At 41.9% G+C, this 27,796-nt stretch overlaps 1 protein-coding gene across 2 annotated transcripts; it reads right to left on the bottom strand.

Annotated features, from left to right (window-relative positions):
* Positions 1 to 206: 206 nt before the first annotated feature.
* On the bottom strand, positions 207 to 26,992 carry LOC133401246 (cingulin). 2 transcript variants are annotated; one of them, XM_061673970.1, is made up of 20 exons: positions 26,822 to 26,992; positions 16,410 to 17,238; positions 16,236 to 16,327; positions 15,506 to 15,575; positions 15,273 to 15,365; positions 14,713 to 14,834; positions 13,060 to 13,171; positions 12,767 to 12,979; positions 10,601 to 10,749; positions 8,725 to 8,845; positions 8,423 to 8,635; positions 8,111 to 8,332; positions 7,789 to 8,037; positions 6,090 to 6,260; positions 5,844 to 6,005; positions 4,893 to 5,066; positions 4,696 to 4,814; positions 3,884 to 3,992; positions 3,619 to 3,782; positions 207 to 1,774 (listed from the first exon to the last, which is right to left on the bottom strand). In XM_061673970.1, exons 2-20 carry the CDS (start codon positions 17,226 to 17,228, stop codon positions 1,639 to 1,641), a joined length of 3,510 nt encoding a protein of 1,169 aa, XP_061529954.1. In that variant the 5' UTR covers positions 17,229 to 17,238; positions 26,822 to 26,992; the 3' UTR covers positions 207 to 1,638. The 2 variants fall into 2 exon arrangements, with proteins under 2 accessions (XP_061529954.1, XP_061529955.1); XM_061673971.1 differs by having other exon boundaries at positions 26,829 to 26,992.
* Positions 26,993 to 27,796: the final 804 nt, after the last annotated feature.

Below are 27,796 nucleotides of genomic sequence, written 5' to 3'. Positions count from 1 at the left end.
TATGTTAATCATAATTGGAGTTTGAAAAAAAGTTTTATGAAAATCAGGTGGATCTGTCTGAGCAGCTTCACATATGCCAAACTGCTCAGCTTGGTAGCAATAAAGATGATGCAATAGTAAAATAATACCAAAAAAACCACGGGTAATTGACATCCCCTGACATGTTTATAATTGCCTATGGTTTAAACGGTAAATATAGCACAAACCATGATACTGAAAGTTTAATATTTCAAACTCATCATACATTAACCATGAAAATACACTTGGATAAAAAAATTTTAAAAAATGCACTGGAAGTGCACATCTACATGCATATGTGGCGAAGAATCTCCTTAAATTCAACTAACAACACTGGCTAAACTTAGCTCCTCCACAACTAATAAAGATGCAAGTCTCTCTGTCAAGATATATTTCTATAACATACTATGACGCCAATTGCTGCACAGGTAGAATCTTAGGCCATTTCAGAAAGAGCACAAAAAACGTAACTGTTTTTTTTTTTTTTTTTTTTTTATAGCGACTAGCTTAGGCTTGGCTCCACAGAATAAAAACAAAGAGGTCCCGGCTGGTCCACCAATTTTATAAACAACACCAGAGGTGATGATGTGCGGTTGCCATGGCAATGACTGTATATTACTGGCATTGTGCATTATAATTTTTGTTTTAATTCTTCAATATCAGTGGGATAATTTGGATTTTGATGCATTTTTCCGGTTTGTTTGAAGTAGTTTTGTTCTTTCATTCAATTTGTATATTTTCTATTCCAGACTGTTTTAGGAGTCATTTTTTTAGGCTAGTTCCAGAAATTCCGAATCTTCCTAGCTAATGCTTTCAACATTTTTCACAGTGAATGATTTGTGCGTGCCCAGTGAGCACTTCCTAAAAAGTTTCCACGTCCCTTGTGGAGGAACGTGTTCTGCAAGTAGATGTGTCACTCCTTCAAATTATTGCAAATATGCAAAAACAAAAAGTCAATACAATCATCACTCTTAAATTATGAAAAAAAATGCTAAGACATTTTTAGTGAATGAAGACTTTTTTTACTAAAGGCAATATAAAAGATTAAAATTGGGAAATATTTGCCCAATGAGCAATTCTAGTATTGTGACACATTGACAACCCAAATACAGTACATTATTATTAATATCCCGCTTTACTTGATTCAGAGACATAAAAAATAAACAATACAGCGCAGCAAATGTCCTTCAGTGCTGATTTGTTCAAACTAAATACAAAATTAAGAAACTAGAAATGTTAAATAAAAACATACAAAAATCATCATGATTATTATCTGTTTTGTAAGGCATCATGTATTCTGGAACTTTAAGTAAAAGTAAAGCATAAATAAAGGGGCAGCATGGGCCCTTATTTTGCATTTAAATGAGGAAAACTACATAGAAATAGTGGAGCAGCAATAGAGTTCACTGTTCATTTTTCAGTCTACTTCTGTACCAAATATTGCTCACGTATGCTGTGAAGGAAACCACCTTAAACAGGAAGTTTGGCTTCCTTTAATTCACTCCCATGAGGTGAATGGTCAACCCACTAACCTTTATAACACTCCCTCCTGCTCTGTAGTGCATTTGCAGTACCATTATTGCCTCAGCTGACCGGTCTGAAAGGTTTACTATGCTACTTTCAACAGGAGCTGGTCTGGAGGTTGCCCTCGGTAAGGAGGGACGTGATGGTGGACGAGTCGTAAATGCTGTCATCATCGTCCGAGCTGAAAGCGGACGAATCCAAAGCGGGACGCATGGTGGCCTTGGTTTTCCTTCTGCAACACGCAAGAATCAAAGTTAGTTATATTTTGACAATTTGTAGAACAGCCTAGTGTGTGAATTTTTTATGTACAACCCACCCCCATTTCCAATGACGTTGGGACGTTGTGTTAAATATAAATAAAAACAGAATACAATGATTTGCAAATCATGTTGGCCCTATATTTAATTGAATACACTACAAATAATGTGACTCAAGTAAAAGTAAAAAGTAGTCCTCCAAAAAAATACTTGCGTAAGAGTAAAAAGTACACAGTGAAATAATTACTCAAGTACTGAGTGAATAGCACAAACAATGAAAAAATAAAAACATTTGCAATTTAATGCACGGTGCTTTCTCAAGTTATAAGTGAGCTGAAATAGCCACGTTTGGGCAGACGGTGCCAGACAAATACTACAATACATGATAGCTGTTGTTTTTGTTTGTCTAAAATGTCGTCGTTGCCACGACTTTCCCAAAATTGTGGCCATTCAGGCACGACGGGCTGGCTTATCTAGTGTGAATACCTATGCTCCAGAATCCCAATAGAAGACGACGTGTGAGGTCATGTGACTTTCTTGTGTCGTTTGAATGGTGAATTAGACTTAAATGATTTCACTAGCGCTTAAATTAGATTAGGGCAAACAGTGGCCAATGCGGAAGTCTAAATCATAGTCTCGCACACGAAATAGTTGATAAATAAGCAATGATTGATAAAAGTAGCGAGTGACATTTAAATCATTGTAACGGAGTAAAAGTACCGTTACTTCTTAGCAGCAGAAGCGTCTGAAGTGTTTTTTTCTGGTTGTTTGTTTGTGTGTGTCCTGCGATTGGCTGGCAACCAGTTCAGGGAGTACCCCGCCTCCTACCCGAAGATAGCTGGGATAGGCTCCAGCACTCCCGCGACCTGATTGAGGAGAAGCGGCTCAGAAAATGGATGGATGTTTAATAAACGTGCTTAAGGGAATTTAAATGAGGTGTTGGAGTTTTTATTATTTAAAATTTTGACGCCAATAGTCTTCTTTTTACCAACTATCAGTTAAAGGCCGTGACTACTAATAATCGGTATTGATATGAGCCCTGAAAAAAAAAATATATTGGTCTAGCAATAATTAAAAAAACAAAACAAAAAAATACATATATACACACACACGTCCACATCTCCCATGGGTGTGACGCCCCTGATATCATGTCAGAGATAAAAGGTAAGCAGAGCTCCATTGAGTTTAGTTGGATGCGCAGAGTAGACTCTGATAAGCGACACAGACTTGATTGCATAGTGAAGTGTGAACGAAGTTACTGTGTAGGGGGGAATTGTGTTTGGGGACATATCCCTTTGCCTAACTGTCCCTGCAACTGGCTAGCAACCAGTCCAAGGTGTACTCTGCCTCTCGACCGAAGTCACTAGGGATAGACTCCAGCTCACCAGTGACCCTAACCAGTACGGAAAATGGAAGGATGGATGTTCTTTAGTCGTTTTGGTTCTTGGGTTTCCACTTTCTACTCTCATGAAGGAATTGACAGGGCTCCCTCTGGTGGCCATACCACGTAAAACATGGAGCATGAGTACGTCAGGCCTGCAATGGCCCCTGAGGGTTTCTGAGTACTGTAACTATTTTGGCACGTGCTGACATGTGAAATGTGAAATGCATCACACACACTGAAAATGTCTTCCAGGTGTGTGAGGAGTGTGTGCTACACTAAAGGCGTCGGAATGCCTGGGTGATGAAATAATTCACGTGTGGTTTTACTTCTGATGCAAAGAGGTGCTGTGTTTTGTACTGTTCAACACACCCCGTAATTAATTGTCTGTTGAGGTTAGTGAAAAAGGAAGTAGTATTTAAAAATGGTATGGTTTACTTGAGTTCCGTTTCCAAAGCGTTGACTCGTGACTGCAAGGCGTCTTTGAGCTCAATCTGCTCTTCCATGTCTCTCTGAGCCTTCCTCCTCAGCGTGTCGATCCTCTCTAACTCAGTTTCGCCCTCGTCCACCTGCCTCTTCAGAGCCTTCACCTTTAGAGAAAGCTGCAAGGCAACACAAGGGGGAACGGGGGGGGGGGGGGGAAGGACAGCTGATGAGCGCGTCCCCGCTGTCTCGGTAGTAAATATGTTGAGCATGTGCTAACCTGGTCCTTCTGTTCAGTGTGTGTTTCTCTCTCCTCGTCCAGCATCATGTTCAACTCCTTAAGCTTCCTCTCAAGGCGGCGCTGGGATGCCAAAAGAGAATTCTTCTCCCTTTAGAAGTGGATAGATAAACACAGATGATCATACACTATACAGACTAAAGCAGGGGTGGGTAATTCATTTTCCAAAGGGACCACATGAGAAATTGAACAGTTGTCTAGGGCCAGGTCAACATGCGAACCCCTACTGTGTTCCATATTCATTTTATGTTTATATTAAGCATTGCAATTGTCCTGTTTTAATAAGCTGCTACCCGTATAGATCTGGTTCATACGAAGAAAAAATTAGGAAACCATTTTTGGGCAAAATTATAAGCAGTCACGAAAATTGCATATATACACAAAATTAAATAACTATTGAATCAACATTTACAAAAAATCTAAAATGTACATAATTTTTCCTACATTTTGAAAATGTGCTAACCAAAGTCAAATAAGCTGTTCGAAGTGAGGACTCCTAAATCTTAATATAGATAGCTAGCCATTGTGGACTTTGCTGGTTCTCCGTGTGCTTGTGTAGATTTTCTCTGGGTACTCCAGTTTCCTTCATTTAAAAAACATGTATGTTATTGTGATGTTTTAGAAGGTTCAGTTGCTTCTACAGTTAAATAAATGTTTTAGGAGGATTAATTCAATTTGCATGATTTCCCAAAGGAACCTTTTTCATTGCTGAACTGTTTTTGATCACCACAAAAAAAAAAAAAAAAAAAAAAAAAAAACGAAAGGAAATGTCACAAGAAAAAAAACTCCAGTACCTGTCCTCAGTCCGGAGACGTTCCTCAAGCTCCTGGATTTTGCTCTCCAGCTGAGTGGCCCCAGCTGAGGAGCGAGACTGGCCCTCCATGTCGGCGACACGACCCCTCAACTCCTTGAGCTGTAGCGACACAGCCACACACAAATAAGTCTAATAACATAAAATGCAAAGAATGAATGATTTTTAAAATGCACGCACATGTCTCTCCATGGCGTTCTTGTCCAACTCGAGGTCCTGTTTGGATGATCGCTCCTGCATGAGCTCCGAGCGCAGCTGGTCAATCTGGTCTCTGCTTCTGGACACGCGCTCTGTCAGCATCTCCGCGCTGCTTCTCTCCTCCTCCAGCTCCAGCTCCAGGTGCTTCAATTTTTCCTGAAAGAGAGGAGGTCACATCGCTACAATGTCCATTCTTTAAATATGGACTGCAACCAGCAAGCGACAAAAGGAGTTTTCAGTCTCTGTGCTGTGTTCTGTCAGGTCCAATTTTCAACACATTATTAAACATCCAGGGAGAAATAAAACATATTGCTCCAAAGGGCTTACAAAACTTTGGGGCGTAAACATGCCTCAAAAATTGAGGTTGAACTGTCAGCAGGTGTGGCGTCAACCTGTAAACTTGATGTTTGACCTATTTTGCACCATTAAGTGCTGAGTTTTAGTTTTGATATCCTTACAATAAGTGTTCTCTGTTAAGGGACTGTATAAACCATTCAGAAATATTAGCATTTCCCCCCCCACTCTTTTTAATATGATATATACAGTATATGTATATACAATAGAAAATAGATGGAATATGTAAGCAAAAATCCTAGTGATTTTTAATTATGCCCAACACACGTTCAGCAAACGTGTGTTGGGCATTTGCAAAAGTCAAGAGATACTCCTTGTACCGGTCACAATCAATCATTCCTTTTTAGGCATCCTTGTTCCATGTCACGGCAAGAACCCTCCTGATTCTAAGTACAAATCGTCACATGATACACGAGGTAGTGTTCTTGTATTCCAGCTAAGTGACACTGAAAATGTTAGCTTTCGGCTCCCCTATGGCGTATTCCACTAGCACTGTTTACTTCCTCTTTATTATTCCACTTGCATGCTTCATTCCCCTCACATCCCAAACACACAGACAAACAGATGCACATATTTTACCTCCAGGATACGAATCTCCCTGGTCTTCTCGTTGAGGCTGTTCTTGCCCGCCTCACTCTCTGCCTCGAGGTGGCGCAGTCTGTTGGTTAGCATCTCTTTATCTAGCTGGTGGTTGTCCCTCTCCTCGCATGTGAGCAAGAGCTCTTTCTTCTGTCGTGACAGCTGCTCGGAGTCACAGTCATATAAGGCACGGTCACGCCAAACTCAGTGTTCATCACGCTTTGACTCTCTGTGTTTGGCACCCACCTCCTCCTCCAGTCGCCTCAGATTTGTCTGACTTCTGTCCAGTTCGGTTTGAGCGTCGCTACCGTGACGTTGCACCTCATGCATTTCCTTGCGTGCGCACTCTCTCTGCTCCTCCAGTTGAACCTTGAGAGTCTGCACCTCACCTCTTGAGGACATGGTGAGAGACTCAAACTGACAGCGAGACAAGAGGGAAGAGGGAGGACAAAAAGGGACAAAAAGAGGGGATTATTTTCATGCAGTGTGTTTACTAGAGAGCACTCTGTAGGAGTGGGAATCTCAACGTAACATGCTACGATCACGTATTTTACCAATAACAACAGTATCACAATACGGTGATGATTGATATACTTGAAGATGAAACACATTACATCAAAATAGCCATGCAATTGAAGAAATGAACGCTTTGCACGTTTAAGTAAACCAAAGTTTTTGGGAAAGCTTCCATTCATCCATTTTCTATAGTGCTTGTCCCTCATTAGAATTGCAGCTGAGCTGCAGCCTATCCCAGCCAACTTTGGGCGAGAGGCACATACTGTATGGACAAATAACTATTCACACCTATGACAATTTAGAGTCTTCAATTAACATAAAATGCAAGTTTGGAATGTGGGAGGAGGCCGTAGGACCCAGAGAAAATCTTTACTAATCACTATGCCATGTGGTAAAACGTTTAATTAAAAAAATAATAACAATAATATTTGGTGGAGCTTTCTATTTGTTGTTTTGGTATGTTGAGTTTGGAAGAGGAGAATTTAATATTTGTAATCTTCAACCAACTACATTTATTTTGTTGAAAATGTAATTTAATTCCTGTTTTGATTTTTAGAGCGGTTGGATGATAAATTACACTATCATGAAATCATTAAACATGTTTTTTAGGGGTTTTGGAGAGTCTGACAACAGTAACATTGATTTTTTGAAGTTGGGGGATCAATGCTGTATCATGACATATAACAATATTGATATTTTGATCTCCAACTCTCACTGGAGCAGTTCGCGACGGAGTGTGAAGCGGCTGGGATGAGAATCAGGTCCTCAATCGATAAACGGGTGGCGTGCCCTCTCCAGGTCGGGGATGATATACTGCCCCAAGTGGAGGAGTTCAAGTATCTTGGGGTCTTGTTCACGAGTGAGGGAAGAATGGAACAGGAGATCGACAGGGGGATTGGTGCAGCATCTGCAGTGATGTGGACGTTGTATCGGTCCGTTGTGGTAAAGAAGGAGCTAAGCCAAAGGGCGAAGCTCTCAATTTACCGGTCGATCTATGTTCCTACACTCACCTATGGTCACGAGCTGTGGGTCGTGACCGAAAGAACAAGATCCCGGATACGAGCGGCCGAAATGAGTTTCCTCCGCAGGGTGTCCGGGCTCTCCCTTAGAGATGGGGTGAGAAGCTCAGTCATCCGGGAGGATCTCAGGGTAGAGCCGCTGCTCCACCACATCGAGAGGAGCAGATGAGGTGAGGTGTTCCGGGCACTCCCACCGGGAGGAGACACCGGACACGACCCAGGACACGCTGGAGAGACGATGTCTCCCAGCTGGACTTGGAACGCCTCGGGATCCCCCCGGAAGAGCTGGATGAAGTGGCTGGGGAGAGGGAAGTCTGGGCGTCTACTGCCCTCGCGACCCGACCTCGGATAAGCGGTAGAAAATGGATGGATGGATGCCCCACCCACTGAACCCCCTCCTTCTTTCCTACCTCCTTGTTGATTTTCTCCAGAGCTCTCTCCTGCTGTTGTCTGAGCTCCTCCTTCTGGTTGAGGGTCTGTTTGACCACCTCCTTTTCTTTCTCAGCATCCTCTACACGCTGACTGAGTTCCCGGTGCTCCTGTGTCAGGCGTGAAGCTTTTCGCTTTGTCTCATCCAGCTCAGATCTCAGGCCTCTCAGCTCGGTGTGGAGGGCAAGCTCGGCCTCTGAGTTCTCCGCATTGCTGGTCAGCAGTTGAGCCTGAAGACATCACAGTCCAGTTTAGCACTATCATTCTAACTGATTTTAGGCTTTGAGAGGGACAAAATCTTACCTCTAACCGAGACAATTTATCTTTCAGACGAATGTTGGACTCAGTCTGTTCCTTCTGGGCATCTTCAAAAGACTTCAGGTCCACCTGAGATCTACTCAAATGGGATTTACTGGCCTCCAGCTCCTCTTCAGCTGATTGCAATTTTTCTTTGAGGTGGCTGGCTTCAATTTGTGCTTCCCTGAGCTTCTGCTCCAGTTCAGAGACGGTGGCTGGGTCTGGGAGCTATGGGACAGAATAACCGCTGATCTTGTACTGTATGTGTGTATATACAAGCATGCAGCCAGTCATTTAGGTTTAATTTTAGCAACTAACCTTTTTGTTTTTCTCCTGGGCCTTGGCAAAGTCATCTCTGGCCCTCTGCAACTGGTTCTTTAGCCGATCAATCTCGTATTTTAGTTCTGCCTCTTGCTCCTGATGAGCTTTTTTCACAGAGATGGTCTCCATCACCTTTTTGTCAAATTCCGTCCTCTGCTTCTCCACCTCTGATTTTGCCTTCTGCAGATCAGCACTGAGTCGCTCAAGCTCCTATACAAAATCATGACCAACACCATGTTTAAACTGCTCTGTTTAGATCATTTCTGTAATCCTCAGCATTTGTGAGCGCACTCGTGCACCTGCTTTAAAGTCTGTGCGTGGTTGGGGTCCGGCATCTTCTGTTTCATTGCGTTCATTTTTTCCTGGAGCTCTTTCAGCTCCTCCTCATTCTCCTCTTTCTCCAGTCGGGTTTGCAGGAGTCTTAAATTTGAGCACATATTTTTATGTATGACAATGTGTCTGATTAGCGGCTGTGGATTAAATTCGATAATGGTAAAACATTGAGGTAATGAACAAAATCAGTCACATATTTTGCTAATATAGTTATACTGTGTTGCGTGTTTTCGTTTGCACATTAATGACAAAAGTCATGTTATTGTTTTAATTCTGCATTTAAAGAAGAAAAGAAACACCCTTCAAGCAACAAGTTTTCCTTTGTAGGGTGAAAGGTGCAGCTGGCTACTAGTGTGGACGGAGTGGGTGCCAACAATGATGAAATGAAATGCCAGTATTTTGAGGGTAATAGCCCGTCATCAACATAAAAAAACAAAAAAAAGCACTATGAATTATTAGTTAGTTTTTGGACCGGTGAACTTAGTTCAAAATGCTGAATTATGAACTATTAACTGAACTACATTTTTGGAACAATGTACTAAACTTTTAACTAGTTCGCGTAGGAAATGAACTTTACCAACACTGATCGTGTATTATTGGTTTAAAAAAAAAATGCAATGTCTTTTACTTCCAATATCGTGCAGCCCTACATATACAATTAACATTCCCCGTTTCCGCTGAACGGATGTTTACAGATAAAGTCTGTCTGCAATTTTGAAGCTAAACACATTAAAATGCAAGACCATCCACAGAACATGTCGATAACATTTAAAGTAAACACTGAAAATTTTAAAAGGCAACAGTTAAAATGCTCGTCTTGGACAAGTTTTTTTTCCCTCCCAAACAATTACACTGAACTACAATATAAACAAATGTTTGTGTATTTAAAGTTTAATTGCTGTAGATAGTGTAATGATTTACTTCTCTCCTGTTTACAATTAGTGCTTTGTCTTTGTTTCGCTCTCCCTTCTAGAAACTTTGTTCTGTTCGACTAATCAAGTCTGATTCTCTATAAACCTCAATTATAATACCACAGCAGAAGCTTAAAAACTCCACTGTGACACAAAAGTGTTCCGGCACGAAAGGGATACAGATTTTCCATTCTGCTTGAACTAACAGCTAAACAGGACAAACAAAAAAGAAAAAACAATCCAAAAAAATGCAACACTTTCTTTTTCCTTTTTTTTTTTTCCTTAAGTGAAAATCTATTTTAGTGAACATTTCTCCTTTGCCAAGGAAATACATCCACCTCAGTACAATACAGCAAAACTGCACATTTTAGAGTGACTTTTTTATTGTGGGCAGGCTAAGCCACACCTGTGCTGTAATCATGCCACCTAATCATCTTCATATGACACGTCTGTAAGGTGGATCGATTACCTCGGCAAACGAGAAGTGCTGACTAGCACACAATTGGATTCATGAACAAAATTTGAGCTAAATTGGCCTTTTGTGTATACAGAAAAAGTTTTAGATCTTTGGGTTCAGCTCATGAAAAATGAGAGCAAAAACAAGTTTTGTCTTTGTTTAGGATAGGAGCACCCATAATTTTACACAAATTATGGATTTAATTTTGGAAGGGGCCTTGATTCTACAGCTACAGATTTCCATAGCTACACACAAACTGTACATACAAATAGTAACTCGCACACTGTTTCATAATTGCTGGGTGGCTCTCTGACAAAGAGGTGCAGAAACATTGAGCAGGTAGAAAGAAAGAAGAGCGTGATACATAAATTTGAATGCAATGAATGAATGATAAATGAAAGTGACAATCCTTTCTTGGGAATGCAGAAGACATATTGAAAGCAAGCAAAACCTCTGTAAAGTCTCTGAACTTACTCTTGCTTTGTAGAGCGAAATTCATCCCTGGTGTTGTGAAACTGCTCCATCCAGTGGCTGCTCTCATCCCTGCAGTCCTCCAACTGCTGCTGGAGAGTGCGAACTGATGAATTCACGCGCAAGCGCTCAGCCTCGATCCCCACGTGAGACTGAGAGACAGGAGAAAATTGCATGACAGTCCTAACAATTCAGGTACAGATGAGAGAACCTGAGTGTGAGTTAAAAGTCCAACGCGCTGTTGTACACCTGGGTGATAAAATAAAATGGATTTTTTTATTGGGCTGTTTTTTCCCCCCACAGAAATTCTATTTCTGATTTCAATTGATTTTTTCACCTTCGCTGACAGAAAAAAAAATGACAACCTAATTTACTTTATTTCTCCTTATACCAGTTTCCCATGCGGCGTGCATCAACTTCCACCGAAATAATAGAAAAAGTTTTTTTTCTTTACAGATAATTAAAAATCAAGCATTTCCTCTCTCCCCTCTCAAGACATCTCTTTTGCAATGCAAGCATGATCCTTAATGAATTTGGCTTTTAAATGTTTAACAAATTAAGATCATAAAATGAGTGGGCAAACTGCATGGCTCAGATGGTCTATATATCACTTGTTGAAGCTCTTTCAAGGTATTTTTTAATGTAAAGTTGTTCAGGTGAGGCAAGGCGCGCTGGCCCCACTCCAGGGGCCTCATCCTGGTCTCCAGGGGGCAGGCTGGGGGCCATGCTGCTGCACCCTGGGCCTGTGTCCTCCACTTTCCTTTCCTTGGGGCACTTTGCCATAGTCGTCACCCCTCTCTTACTTGGGCTGTGTGGGGTCCCCAGATGACTTTGGGGCCTCTGGTAGAGTGTCGGCGCCTCCCGTCTTGGACAGGCCCACCTCCTGTGCCCTCTTCTGGCCGCTGGGTTGGGGGTTGATGGTGGTGGGGGGAAGCCCCCCTTTTCTCTGTGGTCTTCAAGCCAGTCGAGGCCCGCAGCGTCCTCCCCTTCCTCTCCTGGCACCCTCGCCCGTCATTGCGTGGGGCGCGTTGGTCCGGTACCCTTGCTCCTCCTTTTGGGACTAGTTGGGGTGCTTCGGTCAGGCTGGGTGACTGGCCTGGGTCCTGGGGAGTGGGTGGCATCCCCCTGGCTGGGTCCCCCAGGCGATGGACTTGCTGACTTGGACCCCACTTGAGGGTGGGGGGTGCCTTCCGCGATGTGCTGGCACAGCAACTACATGTATGTGATATGGCGTTCATTCACTAATAAGTTCCATTGGCACATAAATGCAACAGTTTTTTTGTACAAAGCATACAGGTTTTATATATATATATATATATATATATATATATATAGGTTGTGGCTAAGAGTGCTTTCTTTTCATTGGGAGGCTGATCTAGACTAACTATTGTTCTGCTGTGGTTCACACCCCTATTCCCCTTGTCCGTTCTGTCCCTCGGTCTATCCCCTACAACCCTTTTCTGTACAGCTGTATTTTCAATAAACATCCGGATGATTAAAAAATAAGTAGAGGAACTATTTCAAACTCTCCTGTTGCACGGCAAAACTGTTCCAGTTCAAAAGGAATACAGATCCACCATTCTACATGGCCATGCAGCTGAACGGCGACATAGGAAAAATATTTGCAGCTTGGAAGGATATACCGTAACATGTCAATAAATCACTGCTTTTGCAACATATAAACGGGCTCCAAGCTTTTGGTAATGTTCAGCGCGATTCAAGTTGCGATTGACTTGTACTGGGCTCCTTTCGTGTCATAAAGAAAACAATGGGTAAATGACTCCGCTGTGTCTTAGTGGGAATTAAACTCGCTAGTTTTTGAAAAATCAGCACAAGTAGATTTGGAAAATTATCTTTTTTTTGGGAGGGTAACAATGACTGTGCTGTTGTAAGCTAGCTCCTCTCTGTTCACATCCATGTTGTTTGTGGAAGCAATGCCTATCAGTGGGGATGTACTTTGAAATATAGAAGCTGCAAAAAATTAATTAATTAATTTTAAAAATCCTAAAAAATTAATTAATAATTAACCCAGCCCTAATATCTTGATTATGACTTCATTTAGTTCCTGTGTGTCTGTGCGTGCGTGCATGCGTACGTGCGTGCATGTGTACGTGCGTGCATGCGTACGTACGTGCATGCGTACGTACGTGCATGCGCGTACACGTGTACCTGAGACACCTGCTCCATGCTGCTCCTCAGTTTCTCCATGTCGACGCTATACTGTTCTCGAAGGGCCTCAATCTCCTTGTCATGCGTGGCCACCTCATCCTTCAGCGCTCCCTTCAGCGCTGTCAGTTCCCTCTCCCGCTGCCGCAGCGTCTCCTCCAGCTTCTGCTTCAGGCGACAGACCTCCATCAGCTCAGCCTCCAGAGTCGCCACATCCTGCAGACACCCCCGAGAGATGTTACATCTGAAAATCTCTCGCCAGGGTAAGCTGCACCTTGATGCGAGTGTTGTTGTACCTTCCTGCTGCCATTTTCTCTTCTCAGTTCATCTTGGAGCTCGGCCAACTGGTCCTCCATCTCTCTGGCACGAGCCTCGGCATTCTCTCTTTCTATACGCAGCTGAGTCAGTCTGCAAGGGAACATGTTTTTTTATATGATGACCGATTCATCACATTCAAACCAGGATTGGTGACTTTATGCAGTGTTTATTTACTGAACTACAGAGAATATCAGGTGTTAATTAGGGGAGAACTCTTATATCTATAATCCCCCCACAAATAATGACTACTAATAAAATATAAAAACATATGTATCATAATACTGCAAATAATGAAAGGTTAAGATTTTTATGGCCTTTTTTTTTTTAATGAAAAGTACATCTATCCATAACATCCACAAAATGTCTTCAGCAAAGCAAAAGTGAATTGAGAGTAGCAGGTGTCCATCTGGCATTTATTGGGTGCAAGGGCATTTTTTAGATGTTCCTACCCTAAAATTATGAATATTAGAGGTTATAGGATGCTCATATGCAGAATATCTAATCAATTAATTAAATTACCACTCCTGGAAGCCGTCACCTTATCGTGGTGGAGGGGTTTGTGTGTCCCAATGATCCTAAGAGCTAAGTTGTTTGGGGCTTCACGCCCCTGGTAGGGTCAACCCATGGCAAACAGGTCCTAGGTGAGGGACCAGACAAAGCACGGCTAAAAGACTCCTATGATGAAAAGCATAAGTGGATCGAGGTTTCCCTTGCCCGGACGCGGGTCACCGGGCCCCCCCTCTGGAGCCAGGCCATGAGGTGGGGCGCGAAGGCGAGCACCTGGTGGCCGGGCCTGCACCCATGGCCACAGCCCGAAAGTGTAATGTGAGTTCCCCTTCCCATGCGCTCACCACCTGTGGGAGGGGCCATAGGGGTCGGGTGCAGTGCGAGCTGGGCGGTGGCCGAAGGCGGGGACCTTGGCGAGCCCATCCCCGGCTACAGAAGCTGGCTCTAGGGACGTGGAATGTCACCTCTCTGGCAGGGAAGGAGCCGGAGCTGGTGTGTGAGGTCGAGAAGTTCAGACGAGATATAGTCGGACTCACCTCCACACACTGCTTGGGCTCTGGTACCAGTCCTCTTGAGAGGGGTTGGACTCTCTTCCACTCTGGAGTTGCCCACGGTGAGAGGCGCCGAGCAGGTGTGGGTGTACAGTGATTTGCAAGCAAACCCTTATTTCGTCACAATAAAGTGTGTTTTCACCACACACCCAGAAAAATTAGGTAAATATCACCTTGTTCTGGCGCTGGAAAAAAATAAATGCTTTCCATTTCTTTTAATAGTAAATATTCCCTTGATTTGTTAATCTTTCAGTTTGCAAACAGGGTCACGGAACATTAAATTTGTAACTTGTGGTTCCACTGTATTCCATACAGTATTACTGTCTCATTAACTTAAGGGTAGATCACATTATCTCAAATTCCCTCTCTGCTGCATAAAGTAGAGCAGCACTTTTTATTTTAACTCCACAATACACAGTATCTTTACAGATCCCATGTCTGCGGTGTTGTCAAGATGTCTATCGCAACACAATGTGGTATCAGTCATTGTAAAGTAGTACCCACAGGCTATGGTACCCTCCCTCACCACCTCTTTGCATGAATGTGTGTGTGTGTGAATATTATGTTCCTCACTCAGACTGAGTATCATTGAGTTCTTTCTTCTTCCGAGCCAGCGTTTCCTCCAATTGCAGATTTGCATCCAAGCAGGAGTCCAGCGCAACTTTCAAAGTTTTTTCAGAGCGGATAAGGGACCCCTGCACACAAGCGCAGATGATAAAATTAATGAGAGCACTGGACCATTGGACCAAGATGGCTTCGAAGTGTAAACAATGAACCTGTAGGAAATGCTAAAGATGTTGGCCATTGCCCAAAGATCAATATGCAACAGGGATTAAGTTCTTATGGGCTATTCGAGATTAAGAACCCCCCAATTTCCTTAAAACAATATGTAATGAGCCATTACTGAAGTTATATTCTTTGTGTGTGTGTACCTCTGACTAGCAGAGGATTTAAAGGATTAATCCGAGGATTAATTTGAAGCACACTCTACAGTATCCCAAGCCCTCCTGATTGTTAAAAAGGCATAAACAGTTGAGGTGGAACCCCACTCACGTCGTCATTGCTTTAAGACCTGGTGTTTTGTTTTCAAGAAGATCTGCATGAGTGCCTTGGAGTGTGTGCACTACACCTACCCTTCGGTCCTCTTGCAAGGCACTCTGCAGCTCTGCCACCTTCCTCTCAAGATCCCTCTTTTCTCTCAACAAGTCCAAGGGCGCTTCTTTGTGCTGGTGAAGATGAATGTGTGAGGACGTGTTAACTCTTTAAGCAATGTAAAAATAAAAAATAAAAAATAAAAAATAAAAAATAAATAAATAAATAAACAAGCAAGCATAAAAGACTAGTCTAACATATCTTAAGAACAGACCTGAAGGTTCTGAAGCCTCTGACAGATGATCTTGACTTTGTGCTTGATGGCAACATCACTTTCATTGGTCCTGAGGAAGAAAGAGAGAAAGAAAATGAGCAACAGAAAGAACAAGACACTTTATATTTAGGAAAATACCTTATTAATAAAAGCCAATTAACAAAATGACTGCTAAAAAATTACCAAGACAACCAAATTCAGCCAATAATAGCACTGAACTTCATTTCATATAGTTGGGATGCACAGGATTAACAAAATAAAAAAATGACAGAGAGCTAGTGAGAGAGAGATAAAAAAAGGAAAAAAAGATAGACAGACACGCACAAATGGACATAGAAAGAAAAAGAAAGAATGAAAGAAAAATATATGAGAAAAAACTCAAGGAAGATAGGATGCATGATGGAAGGAATGAACGATGGAAGGAAGGATGGAGGGAGGGAAGAACTGAGGAAGGGATGAAGGTTTGAATGATGGGTGGATGGAAGGATTGAAAGATGAAAGGGTGGAGGGATGGAAGGATGAAGTTTGGAGGATGGTTGATGAAGGATGGATTGAAGGAAAGATGGATGGCTGGGTGGAGAGAAGGAAGGGATGGAGAAGTAAGGAAGGAAGGAATGAATGAAGGTAGAAAGGAAGGAAGGCAGGACAGATATACGGTACTTTTGTTACAGCGCAAGATCACTTTGGTGCATGAATATGATCATTTATACGAGATGATGAAGGTGCATACCCTTCTCTGAGGATGCTGTATATGGTCTGCATGATCTGCTCCTCCTCTCTGCTCATCTCTGCACTCTGGTCCAGCAAAAGGTCTGGGGTAACCTTAAGACATAGAGGAGAAAACTACTCATGAAATGGGGAGTTAGGCACTGACTGAGAAGTCCAGTCCCCCAAGAAGTCTCACTTGAGGCTCTGTCTCCATGGTAACATATCTGCCCGTTGAAGTCTGCCGATGAGCTGAGTGTGCAGTAGTGTTGGGGGAAGCTTTCTGGCCGCATCCCGGGCTGCTGTGTGTTGAAGATGAGGGCGAGGTGTAACGGTTGTCGGTGGCGTGAGGGTGCGCACCCTGAGCATCCTGGGAAGGTGATATGCCTCGCTGTTGACGTCCAAACCTTCTGTCGTCAAACCTGTTTACAGGGTGGTTGACACCATGCGCCTGCTGATCCAGGCTAGAGAAGTGCCGCCTCTCACTCAGTGAACCCACTGAACCGTTCAATTTTGCCTTATATGAACCATCCCCCATATTGTGAACCGGCTCTCTTTCCCCTCGTACACCCAGCCCGCTGTCCAGGTTGCCATAGCTGCCGGATTTTCCATCCCCTGGAGGTCTAGATAGATGAAACTCCTCATTGCCAGCTTCTCCCTCCCCATCTCTGTCCAGAAGTGATCCATGGGATTGGGCCCGACGTAGCACGCCTCCATCATCTGCCCCCTGCATTGCTGGCTCGCCCTTCTCCCTCCTGCGGGGGAGGCTACTGTAGCCAGAATTATACTGAGTCCTGAGCTGAACTCCATAAGAGTCCCCCTTCTTGCCGTCTTTAAGGACAACGTACGGCTGTCCCGCGATGCCCTGCACATGGACCGCCACACCATACTTGGAGGAGGTCTGGGACTTGGCTTGAGACCCAGACTGCCCTCCTTGGAAGTCATGAAGGTCATTGATGAAGCGGATCTGAACACCGTGGTCCACTGGCGTCCTCCGACCGGAGGATGATGTGTTCATGCTGTTAACACTGGAGAGAGAGCAGGAAATACTGTAAGATGTGAAGTCTTCACTGAAGATAAATAGGATTACTAGAAAGTTGAATTGCTTAATTGATTTTCTTATTCACATACAATGGGAGAAAATGTCTAAATAAAAGGATCATGCACTCGAAAGCTCGAAATTGTACAGTTCAGAATTTAGCTCATATTTTTGGGAGAAAATGGGCTTCTGAAGTCACACAAACATTCATAGTTCGAACTGTGGTTGTGCATGATGTAGTTGGAGCTCATTTTAGCAAGCATCAGGGCATTAACTCATCTTTTTCAGATGTTAAGAGCATGAGAAGAAAAAAAAAAAAAAAGAACACCAGAAGTTACAGACTTGCTAATACTATTACTATCATGATCGATTCAGGGTTTCCCCACATATACCGTAATTTATAATGAAACACTTGACCTTTTAAATTTGAATTCCATTAAAATTAAATTAAATGTGTTTCACCTGGTCCTTCATGTTTTCCTTTAAGAATTATACACATCTTACAAATTCTGCCTGGGTAATCAAACATATGAGTACAACTGTGTGTTTTCTAATTTACTAAATAAAAGTTGGGCTGTGAACTTCAAAATAAGAAAGTAAATTTAAAAAAAAAAAAGATTAAAGTGCTGAACTTCAGAATAATTATTTCAAAAAAAACTAACAAAATACAGAGATTACTTCATGTTTTGATCATATGGGTAGAAGCAAAATCATGCATTGTAAAAATGCACTATACATTGGTAGAAGGGTTTTCCAGAATTTTGGGGTCAACTTTGGGGAGTGCGTATTATACATGGGTGCACATTATACACGAGAAATTACAGTACTACGTGACGTCAGCCGTCCAGCGCGTTAAAACAGCTCACAGTCCGGACTACAGACAAAGTTGAAAGTTCACACTTTTCATTGTAAATATTAATTAAGCCAAGTATTGTAAGTCCGGCGGCCAACTGGTTAAAGAGTCTGCCTCACAGTTCTGAGGTCTGGGGTTCAATCCCCGGTCCCGCCTGTGTGGAGTTTGCATGTTCTTGCCGTGCCTGCGTGGGTTTTCTCCAGGCACTCCGGTTTCCTCCCACATCCCAAAAACATGCATGGTAGGTTAATTGACAACTCTAAAACTGCCCGTAGGTGTGAATGTGAGTGCGAATGGTTGTTTGTTTGTATTTGCCCTGCGATTGGCTGGGAACCAGTTCAGGGTGTACCCCGCCTCCTGCCCGATGATAGCTGGGATAGGCTCCAGCACGCCCGCGACCCGAGTGAGGAGAAGCGGCTCAGAAAATGGATGGATGGATTGACCTTCATTGAATCAGTCCTTACCCTCCATGACTGATTTATGACTACGCACTTTGATATGAATAATTAATTAACACGCCAGTTAAACTGTATTAATGTGTAAATAAAAAGTTAACAACAACCAAATACACTTTTTACTACGGAAAATAAAAACAGTGTGGCGAAAGTGAAATCGTGCATTTCTTTGCACTTTTATGGCACTGCACCGTCACTGTGCATTGTGTTAAAAATAAATAAATAAAATAAAGCGGTCTCGGTTAAATGCTTCTGCACAGCTGGACTGCCGTTTGTTCGAATCACCAGCTACAATGTAGTACTTTGTGAGAGATGATGATGCTAACTAACTAACTGAGTCACTATTGTTGGTGAGAAGAATGAACTGTAATCTAATTACTTTCCTGATGAAAGTAACATGTTACTTTGCTCCTTACTCAAAATGGCATTTTTTTTTTTTTTTTTTTGCGCGACTTTGTAATGAGTTACCGACATTGCTGGTTACGAGCGCGGTCATGGAACAAAGTAAACTCTTATCTCAAGGCATCACTATACTTGTTCGAGTTACGGTAAAGTGTTTTGTTTTTATATTTTAACATGAACAGTGGCTACCTTCTTTTTACACACGAATGTTACAAATGTTAGATACCATTGGCAACACGACTTGAGGTATGTCTTCATCAGTTGTCATAAAATATAGGATATTTTATTGTTTGGCTATAAATTTATTATACTTTTTAGAATCTTAGTAAAAATTTTGTGATGGACAGTTGGTATGGGATGAAATATGTGCCAGCAGGAACTGAATTTGAATCATTTTTATTTTAATTTAAATTTCAACACTTGAATATTTGCATTACAAAACTGAATTTGAAAAACAATTAGAATGTTTTAAATTGTAAACGTTGCATTTAAAAACAGAATCTGAATAGCATAATTTGAAAAAGTTATTTTTATAGAACTGAAGTCCAATAAACTTGAAAGTTAATGTAAGAATTGTTTTAATCGGCAAAAAAAAAAAAATTTGAATTATATATTCTCACATTCCGTTTGATTATTTCAGATTCAGTTTGACAAATTCAATTACAAATTACCTATAACAGATATCAAGAGACTGTAAGGAATAGCAATCGATTGGCGATGCACAGATCTCATAAATTGGACCCCAATACGCACAATTTCATAATCTGAACCAAATAGAAGGTGTTGGACATTAGACTGTAATATGAAAGCAAGCGATTTATTGTTGCTGAAAAGTAAACAATAAAAACACACTTTCTACCGTCTCGTTTTGCATTCAGATTTTGAGTTGAGAAGCTTTGGTAATAAATCCCTCAAATGTGCAAATCAAATAAATAATACCTTGTCTGCCAATAAGTGTGAAACGTCCCAAACTCGGCCTGACAAACAGCAGCTAAAAGATACAAGGATCATACACAGTAACACTCACTTGTGTGGACTTTGTCCTCGGTGCGCCTCATAAGTGATTAACCTGAAAGCACACACCCATGTATCACTTTCGCCTGAGCAGAGCAACCAGGCCACATACTTTAGCTATCTATGCCTTCAGACTTCCTTTGCAGAAAATAACCAAAGGAAACTTTCGCCGCTGTTGCTTATTTAACCACTTTTCAGTTCCCTTGAATCTCCTCACACTTTGCATGAATGTACTTAATGACATGTGAGTGTAGCTTAGCAGATTCACAAAGTCGTCATGCACACATGCCTAGTCTTACATTGACTGATCGTGCATGTTTCATGTTGGGTAAACGTTGCGCGTTCTCCTACCTGTGTTACAATATATGGCTAAATGCTATCAAAGCACTCCCTTATGACCTCTTTGGTTACTATCTTCCACTTCTTCTTTCAAGGCAAATAAAAGTTAGATTTATAGGTTTATCAGTGCCTGTGGAAGAAGTTGTTTTCTGTGTCCAATACTCCTCCCCTCACAGACTGAAGTCACACCAAAAAGTAACCATCACGTTGTTTTGCACACGTACACCGGTCCGCTACAGAATGCTTACACAAAAACACCTTTCCACATTTGGAATGTGAATGATGGAGGCGAAAACACCAACAGCGCTTTCACATGAATGCTGTGAATCATTTCATCCCAGGTTTGTGATTTTTCCCCACACGGACAAACGAGATAAAAGCGAACCAAAATGCATCACAACTAGGAATGGGCATTTGACAATCTCCTCGATCTACTACGGTTAAAATAAACCATTTAATCAATGCATGTTTTCCCCGTGCTTGCGTTTTCTGCAGGTACTTCAGCTACCTCCCACATTCCAAAAACATGCGTTAGGTTGATTGAGTACTAAATTGTCCATAGGTGTGAATGTCAGTGTGAATAGTTGTTTGTCTGTGTGTGTCCTGCTACTTGCTGGCTGGCAACCAGTCCAGCTTGTACCCTTCCGCTTGCTCAAAGACAGCTTTTCCTCATTAGGGTTGCAGGTGAGCTGGAGTCTACTCCAGCTCACCTGCAACCCTAATGAGGAAAAGCACCAGTGTCCGAAATTAACTTGTTGACTTGTTGCCCAAGGTGGCCGGTAGATGGGGGGGGGAAATTTTTTTTTTTCCCACCAGCCAAGCATATTTTTCAACCACACCATGACAGCCTCAGTGGAATCATACCCCCTAACTGGATCGCTCCTCTTCCCTTACTGAAGTAAGGAAACAAACTCTGATTGGTCCATTTCACGGTGTATGCTAGATGTCGTGTCCTTCGATGCCAAGTTCAGACCCACATCTAGCAAGAGTTAGATTGCGGGAGTTGTGCACAATGAACACGCATTCGCTTCGTCTGCCGCCGCCTCTGACCTCTTCTGGAGGTTGTGTTAAACAAATAAAAACAGAATACAATGATTTGCAAATAATGTTCAACCTATATTTAAACGAATACACTACAAAGACAAGATATTTAAAGTTCAAACTGATAAACTTTATTGTTTTTAGCAAATAATCATTAACTTTGAATTTTATGGCTGCAACACATTCCAAAAAAGCTGGGACGGGTGGCAAAAAAGACTGAGAAAGTTGAGGAATGCTCATCAAACACCCGTTTGGAACATCCCACAGGTGAACAGGCTAATTGGGAACAGGTGGGTGCCATGATTGGGTATTAAAGGAGCTTCCCTGAATTGCTCAGTCATTCACAAGCAAAGATGGGGTGAGGTTCACCTCTTTGTGAACAAGTGCATGAGAAAATAGTCGAACAGTTTAAGGACAATGTTACTCAACGTACAATTGCAAGGAATTTAGGGATTTCATCATCTATGGTCGATATCATCATCAAAAGGTTCAGAGAATCTGGAGAAATCAGTGCATGTGAGCGGCAAGGACGAAAACCAACATTGAATGCCCGTGACCTTCAATCCCTCAGGCGGCACTGCATCAAAAACTGACATCAATGTGTAAAGGATATCACCATGTGGACGCAGGAACACTTCAGAAAACCAATGTCAGTAAATACAGTTTGGCGTTACAACCGTAAGTGCAACTTGAAACTCTACGATGCAAAGCAAAAGCCATTTTTCAACAACACCCAGAAACGCCGCCGGCTTCTCTGGGCCCGAGCTCATCGAAGATTGACTGATGAAAAGTGGAAAAGTGTTCTGTGGTCCGACGAGTCCACATTTCAAATAGTTTTTGGAAATTGTGGACGTCATGTCCTCCGGGCCAAAGAGGAAAAGAACCATCCGGACTGTCATGGACGCAAAGTTCAAAAGCCAGCATCTGTGATGGTATGGCGCTGTGTTAGTGCCAATGGGATGGGCAACTTACACATCTGTGAAGGCACCATTAATGCTGAAAGGTACATACAGGTTTTGGAGAAACATATGCTCCCATCCAAGCAACGTCTTTTTCATGGACACCCCTGGTTATTTCAGCAAGACAATGCCAAACCACATTCTGGACGTGTTACAACAGCGTGGCTTCGTAGTAAAAGAGTGCGGGTACTAGACTGGCCTGTCTGCTGTCCAGACCTGTCTCCCATTGAAAATGTGTGGCGCATTATGAAGCGTAAAATACAACAGCGGAGACCCCGGACTGTTGAACAGCTGAAGCTGTACATCAAGCAAGAATGGGAACGAATTCCACCTACAAAGCTTCAACAATTAGTGTCTTCAGTTCCCAAACGTTTATTGAATTTTGTTAAAAGGTGATGTAACACAGTGGTAAACATGACTCTGTCTCAGCTTTTTTGGAACGTGTTGCAGCCATAAAATTCTAAGTTAATGATTATTTGCTAAAAACAATAAAGTTTATCAGTTTGAACATTAAATATTTTGTCTTTGTATTGTATTCAATTAAATATAGGTTGAACATGATTAGAAAATCATTGTATTCTGTTTTTATTTATGTTTAACACAACGTCCCAAATTCATTGGAATTGGGGTTGTAAATACCACACAAAAAAATGAATTTGAGAGCTGGAGTGAAATTACAGCCTTAGAGAAAGCAGTACAACTAAACATATCCATGGTGTACAATTATAAAAGTAAAAACTGCTCGTGCTAACACTGCATAACCTTAGAGAAAGACAAAATTGGAGAAAATGCACGAAAGACCTTTGAGAATATGAAAGTGGTTGTGGTGTGCCTTTGTATCATCACATTTAGTGCACAGTTAGTCGATTTCTTTTCCGCCCTGTGGGAGCTGCAGAGGAAGCTCCGTCGCATCGCGTTTGTGCAGCAGAGCGCAAATTCTGCAGCCGGTCTGTCTTTGCAGCAAGGTCGAACAAAAGCTGACCAACTGACTAAAGATACATCAGAAGACAGACTGTGAGCTGCTGATCAGGGGCCATGATGGTCCTTTTATGTTAGAGTAAGTGTTAAAAGCTTAAATGCAGTGATGACACTTCATATCTCCTCAAGTGCTCATCATCCAATCTACTGTATGTCATTGAGGAGAAGCAGCAAGGGCGAGCGGGGACCCACCCTATTGTCCAGCTGATGTGGGGCAGAAAACAAGGGCAGTAATTCTGAGAATGTCAAAACAAGAGATCCCTCACCTCCCCTCCTGTGTTCACTCCCCCTTCTTACGTGGGTTCTCTCATTACAACACAGGGTCTTTCCACATTTTCAGTTTTCATTCCTAAAGCTCATCTGCAGATTGTTTTATAACAATTTTTATGGTACATATAAACAATCACGCTCCAACAATGAGGTCAACTCAAATGAAATGAATGAGTTTTCAGAATTGAAAAACTGAACTGAGATGCCCACATTGACATGTCAAGTACTGTTTCATAAACACAAAATTCTGACATGATCCAAAATTTTGTCTTTTTCACGATTGCACTATGTCAGGCTACTGCCATCAAATCTTGCCGTATCTCAGTCAGACAGTGGCAACACTACACGAAATGTATTCCCATAACAGCTTAGCCGGTCTTTTACGATCACTGGGCTTTATCTTATTAAATCAAACACTGTCGGGGAAGGGTGACCAAAAAACATGCCACCTTTCAACGCAACCGGATACAATCGTTACCATGGCGGCAACAACAAGTCATTATCAAACAATGGATCGCTGCAGCAATGTTGGGGGAGAGAAAGAAAAAAAATAATAAAAAATCAAAAAGAGGAAAAACCATAATAATCGGCGTCACCGGGTGCTCGGGAGGTGATGTTTTGGGCTATCCATTCAAGGATTGCTTGAGGTATGTTCATGTACATTTAATACGATACGGCTCACAAGCAGGTAATAAAACATTATGTGGGCTAGCAAGCTAACACTAGCATTAACGTTTGTATGTAAACATGATGGCGTTCTGTCCAATCATGCTCTAAAGGTTCGGTAAACATTGGTTTGTGCTCGTGAATAAATGTTGACAACGGCAAGCACGGGAGGCGATGCATGCTATTGGTCAACATCAAGCCGCGCTGTTGCAGAGTTGTCGTTGATATGTCACACTACATGCAAAATATCCCCAAAAATATATATAGCAAACATGCTAGACTTTTTATTTTGGCATCGTAGGGCCAAATCATTGGTCATGGATTATGTCACACTAAGAGAAGTTTTGCTGTTCCCGACAAAATATGTCAGGCTCGATCTAGGAAATGGCCCGCGATAGCTAATGGTGCCAATATCGGGGCTAAAATCCTGCAGTCTGATCTTCTGGCGAGTAAATGCCGCCACCTCTAGCATTCCGCCTTCAAATGGAGCGCTGCAGCAAAGTGGAGATTGAGGAGTTTAACTCAGCAGCGTCCAGAGCGAAGACACATAAAGCTAACATTAGCATGCAGGTTTATTTTTGTCATTTCTAGCCCATGTGTGTATCCACAAAAATTATGATGATGACCAATTAGCAAAAACCTGTTGTTTCCATCCCCCATAGGCTATCAACTCAGCACACTGGAAACCCACTTTGAGCTTGTACCAAAATAGTACAGGGGGTCCTTGGTTAAGAAGGAATTCCGGTATTACGACAGCGGCAACATAACCCGTATTAGTACGTGATCCAGAAAGTGCCATAGTCTATTCACTAGCCTACACTAAAGCAGTTTTAAAGTTATGACTGTTCAACCATGAAATAAATGTTTCATTGCCTCATTATAGTTTTACATACACACAACAAATTGAGGGATAAGTAGTTTTGAAATTAGAAGTGAAGGATAATGGCTTGTTCAACTATTACTATCAAAAGGAGTTTGGTAACCAAAATAAGCTTGCAACATATCGTGTATTTATGTATTATTTATTACATATGACAATTTTAAATTTTGGTAAAGATTTTAGCAAGAATCACGTGAGCTGACGCAAATGATTTGCTTTTGCGGGCGATATAACATGATGCGGTGGGTCGGATGTGGCCCCGGGCCTTGTGTTTGACACGTGCATTAGGGTAGGTATCATATGGTGAAAAAGGGAGATTACGTCACAAAATGTCTGGTGCATATTCTTCTTAGGTTGAAGCTGGTACCTCTCTTGGAATAAGTGTTGCCAAAAATACAAAGAAAAAGCCAAACACATTTGGTCTTAAGCTTGTGATGCTCACTGAACTGGGGTCCTGTGAGGTACACAGACATTCCACACTGTGCTGACATTGTTCGAGATGGCAGTGAATCATTAGAGGTAGGTGTTGTGCAAAAATGCTACTAAAGGCAAGATAAATAAAAAGAAAAAAAGTTGATCCTTTGACGCTTACTGAACCAGCCACTCTCCAACTGAATTCTCACACATTCTTCCGTGTATAAGATGGGGGAAAATATGATTGTGTTATTAAAAAAAGGTGTGGAGCGAAGCAAAACCACAGCATTGTTTTGTGGCAAATGTCACGATGAGTCACCTGCTATGAGGGCGGAAAGAAGGTTGGAAGGACACACTTTCACAAATATAGTGATCAGATTGATACAACAGTGATTAGAATGGATCCACAATTTCATGTTAACTGGTGACTAAAAAGCACTTGTATGCCGGTAACAGCCACTCGCTGAAACAAACCCGCCTCTCTCCCTTTTGTTGTCCACAACAAACAGCCATTTATTCATCTTTTTAAAAGCCAAACACATTCATTGGCACAAACAAAGAGAAGCTTCAGTGTAACCAAAATGACACCATTTTAGGAGCACATAAACACACGCACACACTCCTTTTGCTCACATTCCACACGTGTCTCCCATATTTATGAGACAATCTGCCTACTTGACCACTTCAACACCTGCTGATAAACGTTGGGACTCATATCACCATGTCCAGAAATATTAAATACAATCATGCCACAATTTCCCCCCCCCCACACTTCAAATAGTCAATCGTAGTGGAGGTCAGGGGTGCAGTGATTTAATTTAGAGTACAATATTGATTATGAGGGAAACAACTATAAAATGTCTGTCCCAGAGGTGTAAATAGGTAAGTTGTTTATGGGTAAGTGTTATTTTTCTCCCTCAAATGCCCCAAAGACCACAGGTGAGCTGCTAGCTAATTCCTCCCTCCTTCCAGATATTTGTTTTCTTCATAAGAAAAAAAAATATTTTGACACAATTAAAATAAGCTACACGCAAATATATATTGCACACGTGAACTGACGTGACAGAGGAATTTAACCAGAAACGAGTTCGAACGCGTACTCCCTTTTCTAACAATTTAAATGGCGTTATGGATACCACACGAAAATGACTTGTTGACTTTGAAATGACTCTACTGGTTATAAATGATTAAAGTAAACGACTTGGAGAAAAGAATAAGGAGTCGAAGTGTCTCGTCTTGACAGCTCAGTCTGCTTTAGCTGTCTTGACAATGAGTTCCCACACACACAAAAAAAAAGTTACCTCGTACTCTTGCCTCGCTTCCCTGCTCGTCCGCGTCACTTGTGTTCCTTTCCTAGGTGAACGTTGGGTATCTTTTCACGCACTTGCATCTGAAAACACGCACGAAAGCGTGGGAAATTGACGCTGAAAGAAGTTCATTGTGTGCGTGTGCGTCGGCTGCAACCTGTTACCTTCGTCTGGGATGGAAAGACCCGCCCAGCTTCTTCGGAAGGAGGGATTTGATTGGCCGAACGGCGCAAGACGTAGGCGGGACCCTTGATGTGGGCTGAGTCTCCTATTGGTTAAATCTTAAAGTCGATCATTAACAGTATTATCATGCAGCACTCTGGAATTTGATATTAACAGGAAAACGCTGAGTAATTTACTGCAAGAGCAATGAAACGTAAAATGACGACTACAATCAGAGTTTTCACGACAAGTGCATGCAGATGAATAAAGACTGACTAAACTCGGTGCTAGTTTCACTTTTTTAACCAGGAGATGGCGCAATTATTTACTTCATCTGCAAATCAACACTCAGACGTTCTAATTCAGTCGACTGCAAGTGAGTTTCCATTCCAGTTTATCCATCCATACATCCATCCATTTTCTATACTGCTTATCCTCGCTGGGGTCGCGGGCGTGCTGGAGCCTATCCCAGCTATGTTCGGTTTAATTCGAAATTTTTAAAAAAAAATTATTTACCATTTTATTTTGCTCAAGAAACAATCTAATATAATAGATATATTCTGCAAAGAATAAAATAATTTAAATACAATAAATAACACGAAGAATAAATATTATTTAAATATTAGAAGTGTCCAAGAACACAGCAGATCCATTGATCTATTGTCAGGGGCAATAATAAAATAAGAGGAATCACTGTTATTTATTTTAAAAGTACAAATATTTATTTGAACCCAGGTCCTCAGAACTGTGAGCCAGTTGTGATAACCAGTCGGCCAATGTGCCGTCCCAGATCACACACAATACATT

The sequence above is a fragment of the Phycodurus eques genome, chromosome 4 (genome assembly GCF_024500275.1).
Source record: "Phycodurus eques isolate BA_2022a chromosome 4, UOR_Pequ_1.1, whole genome shotgun sequence".
Classification (NCBI taxonomy): domain Eukaryota; kingdom Metazoa; phylum Chordata; class Actinopteri; order Syngnathiformes; family Syngnathidae; genus Phycodurus; species Phycodurus eques.
Note: the sequence above shows the minus strand (reverse complement) of the source record. Positions and strands in the feature narration are given on the sequence as shown.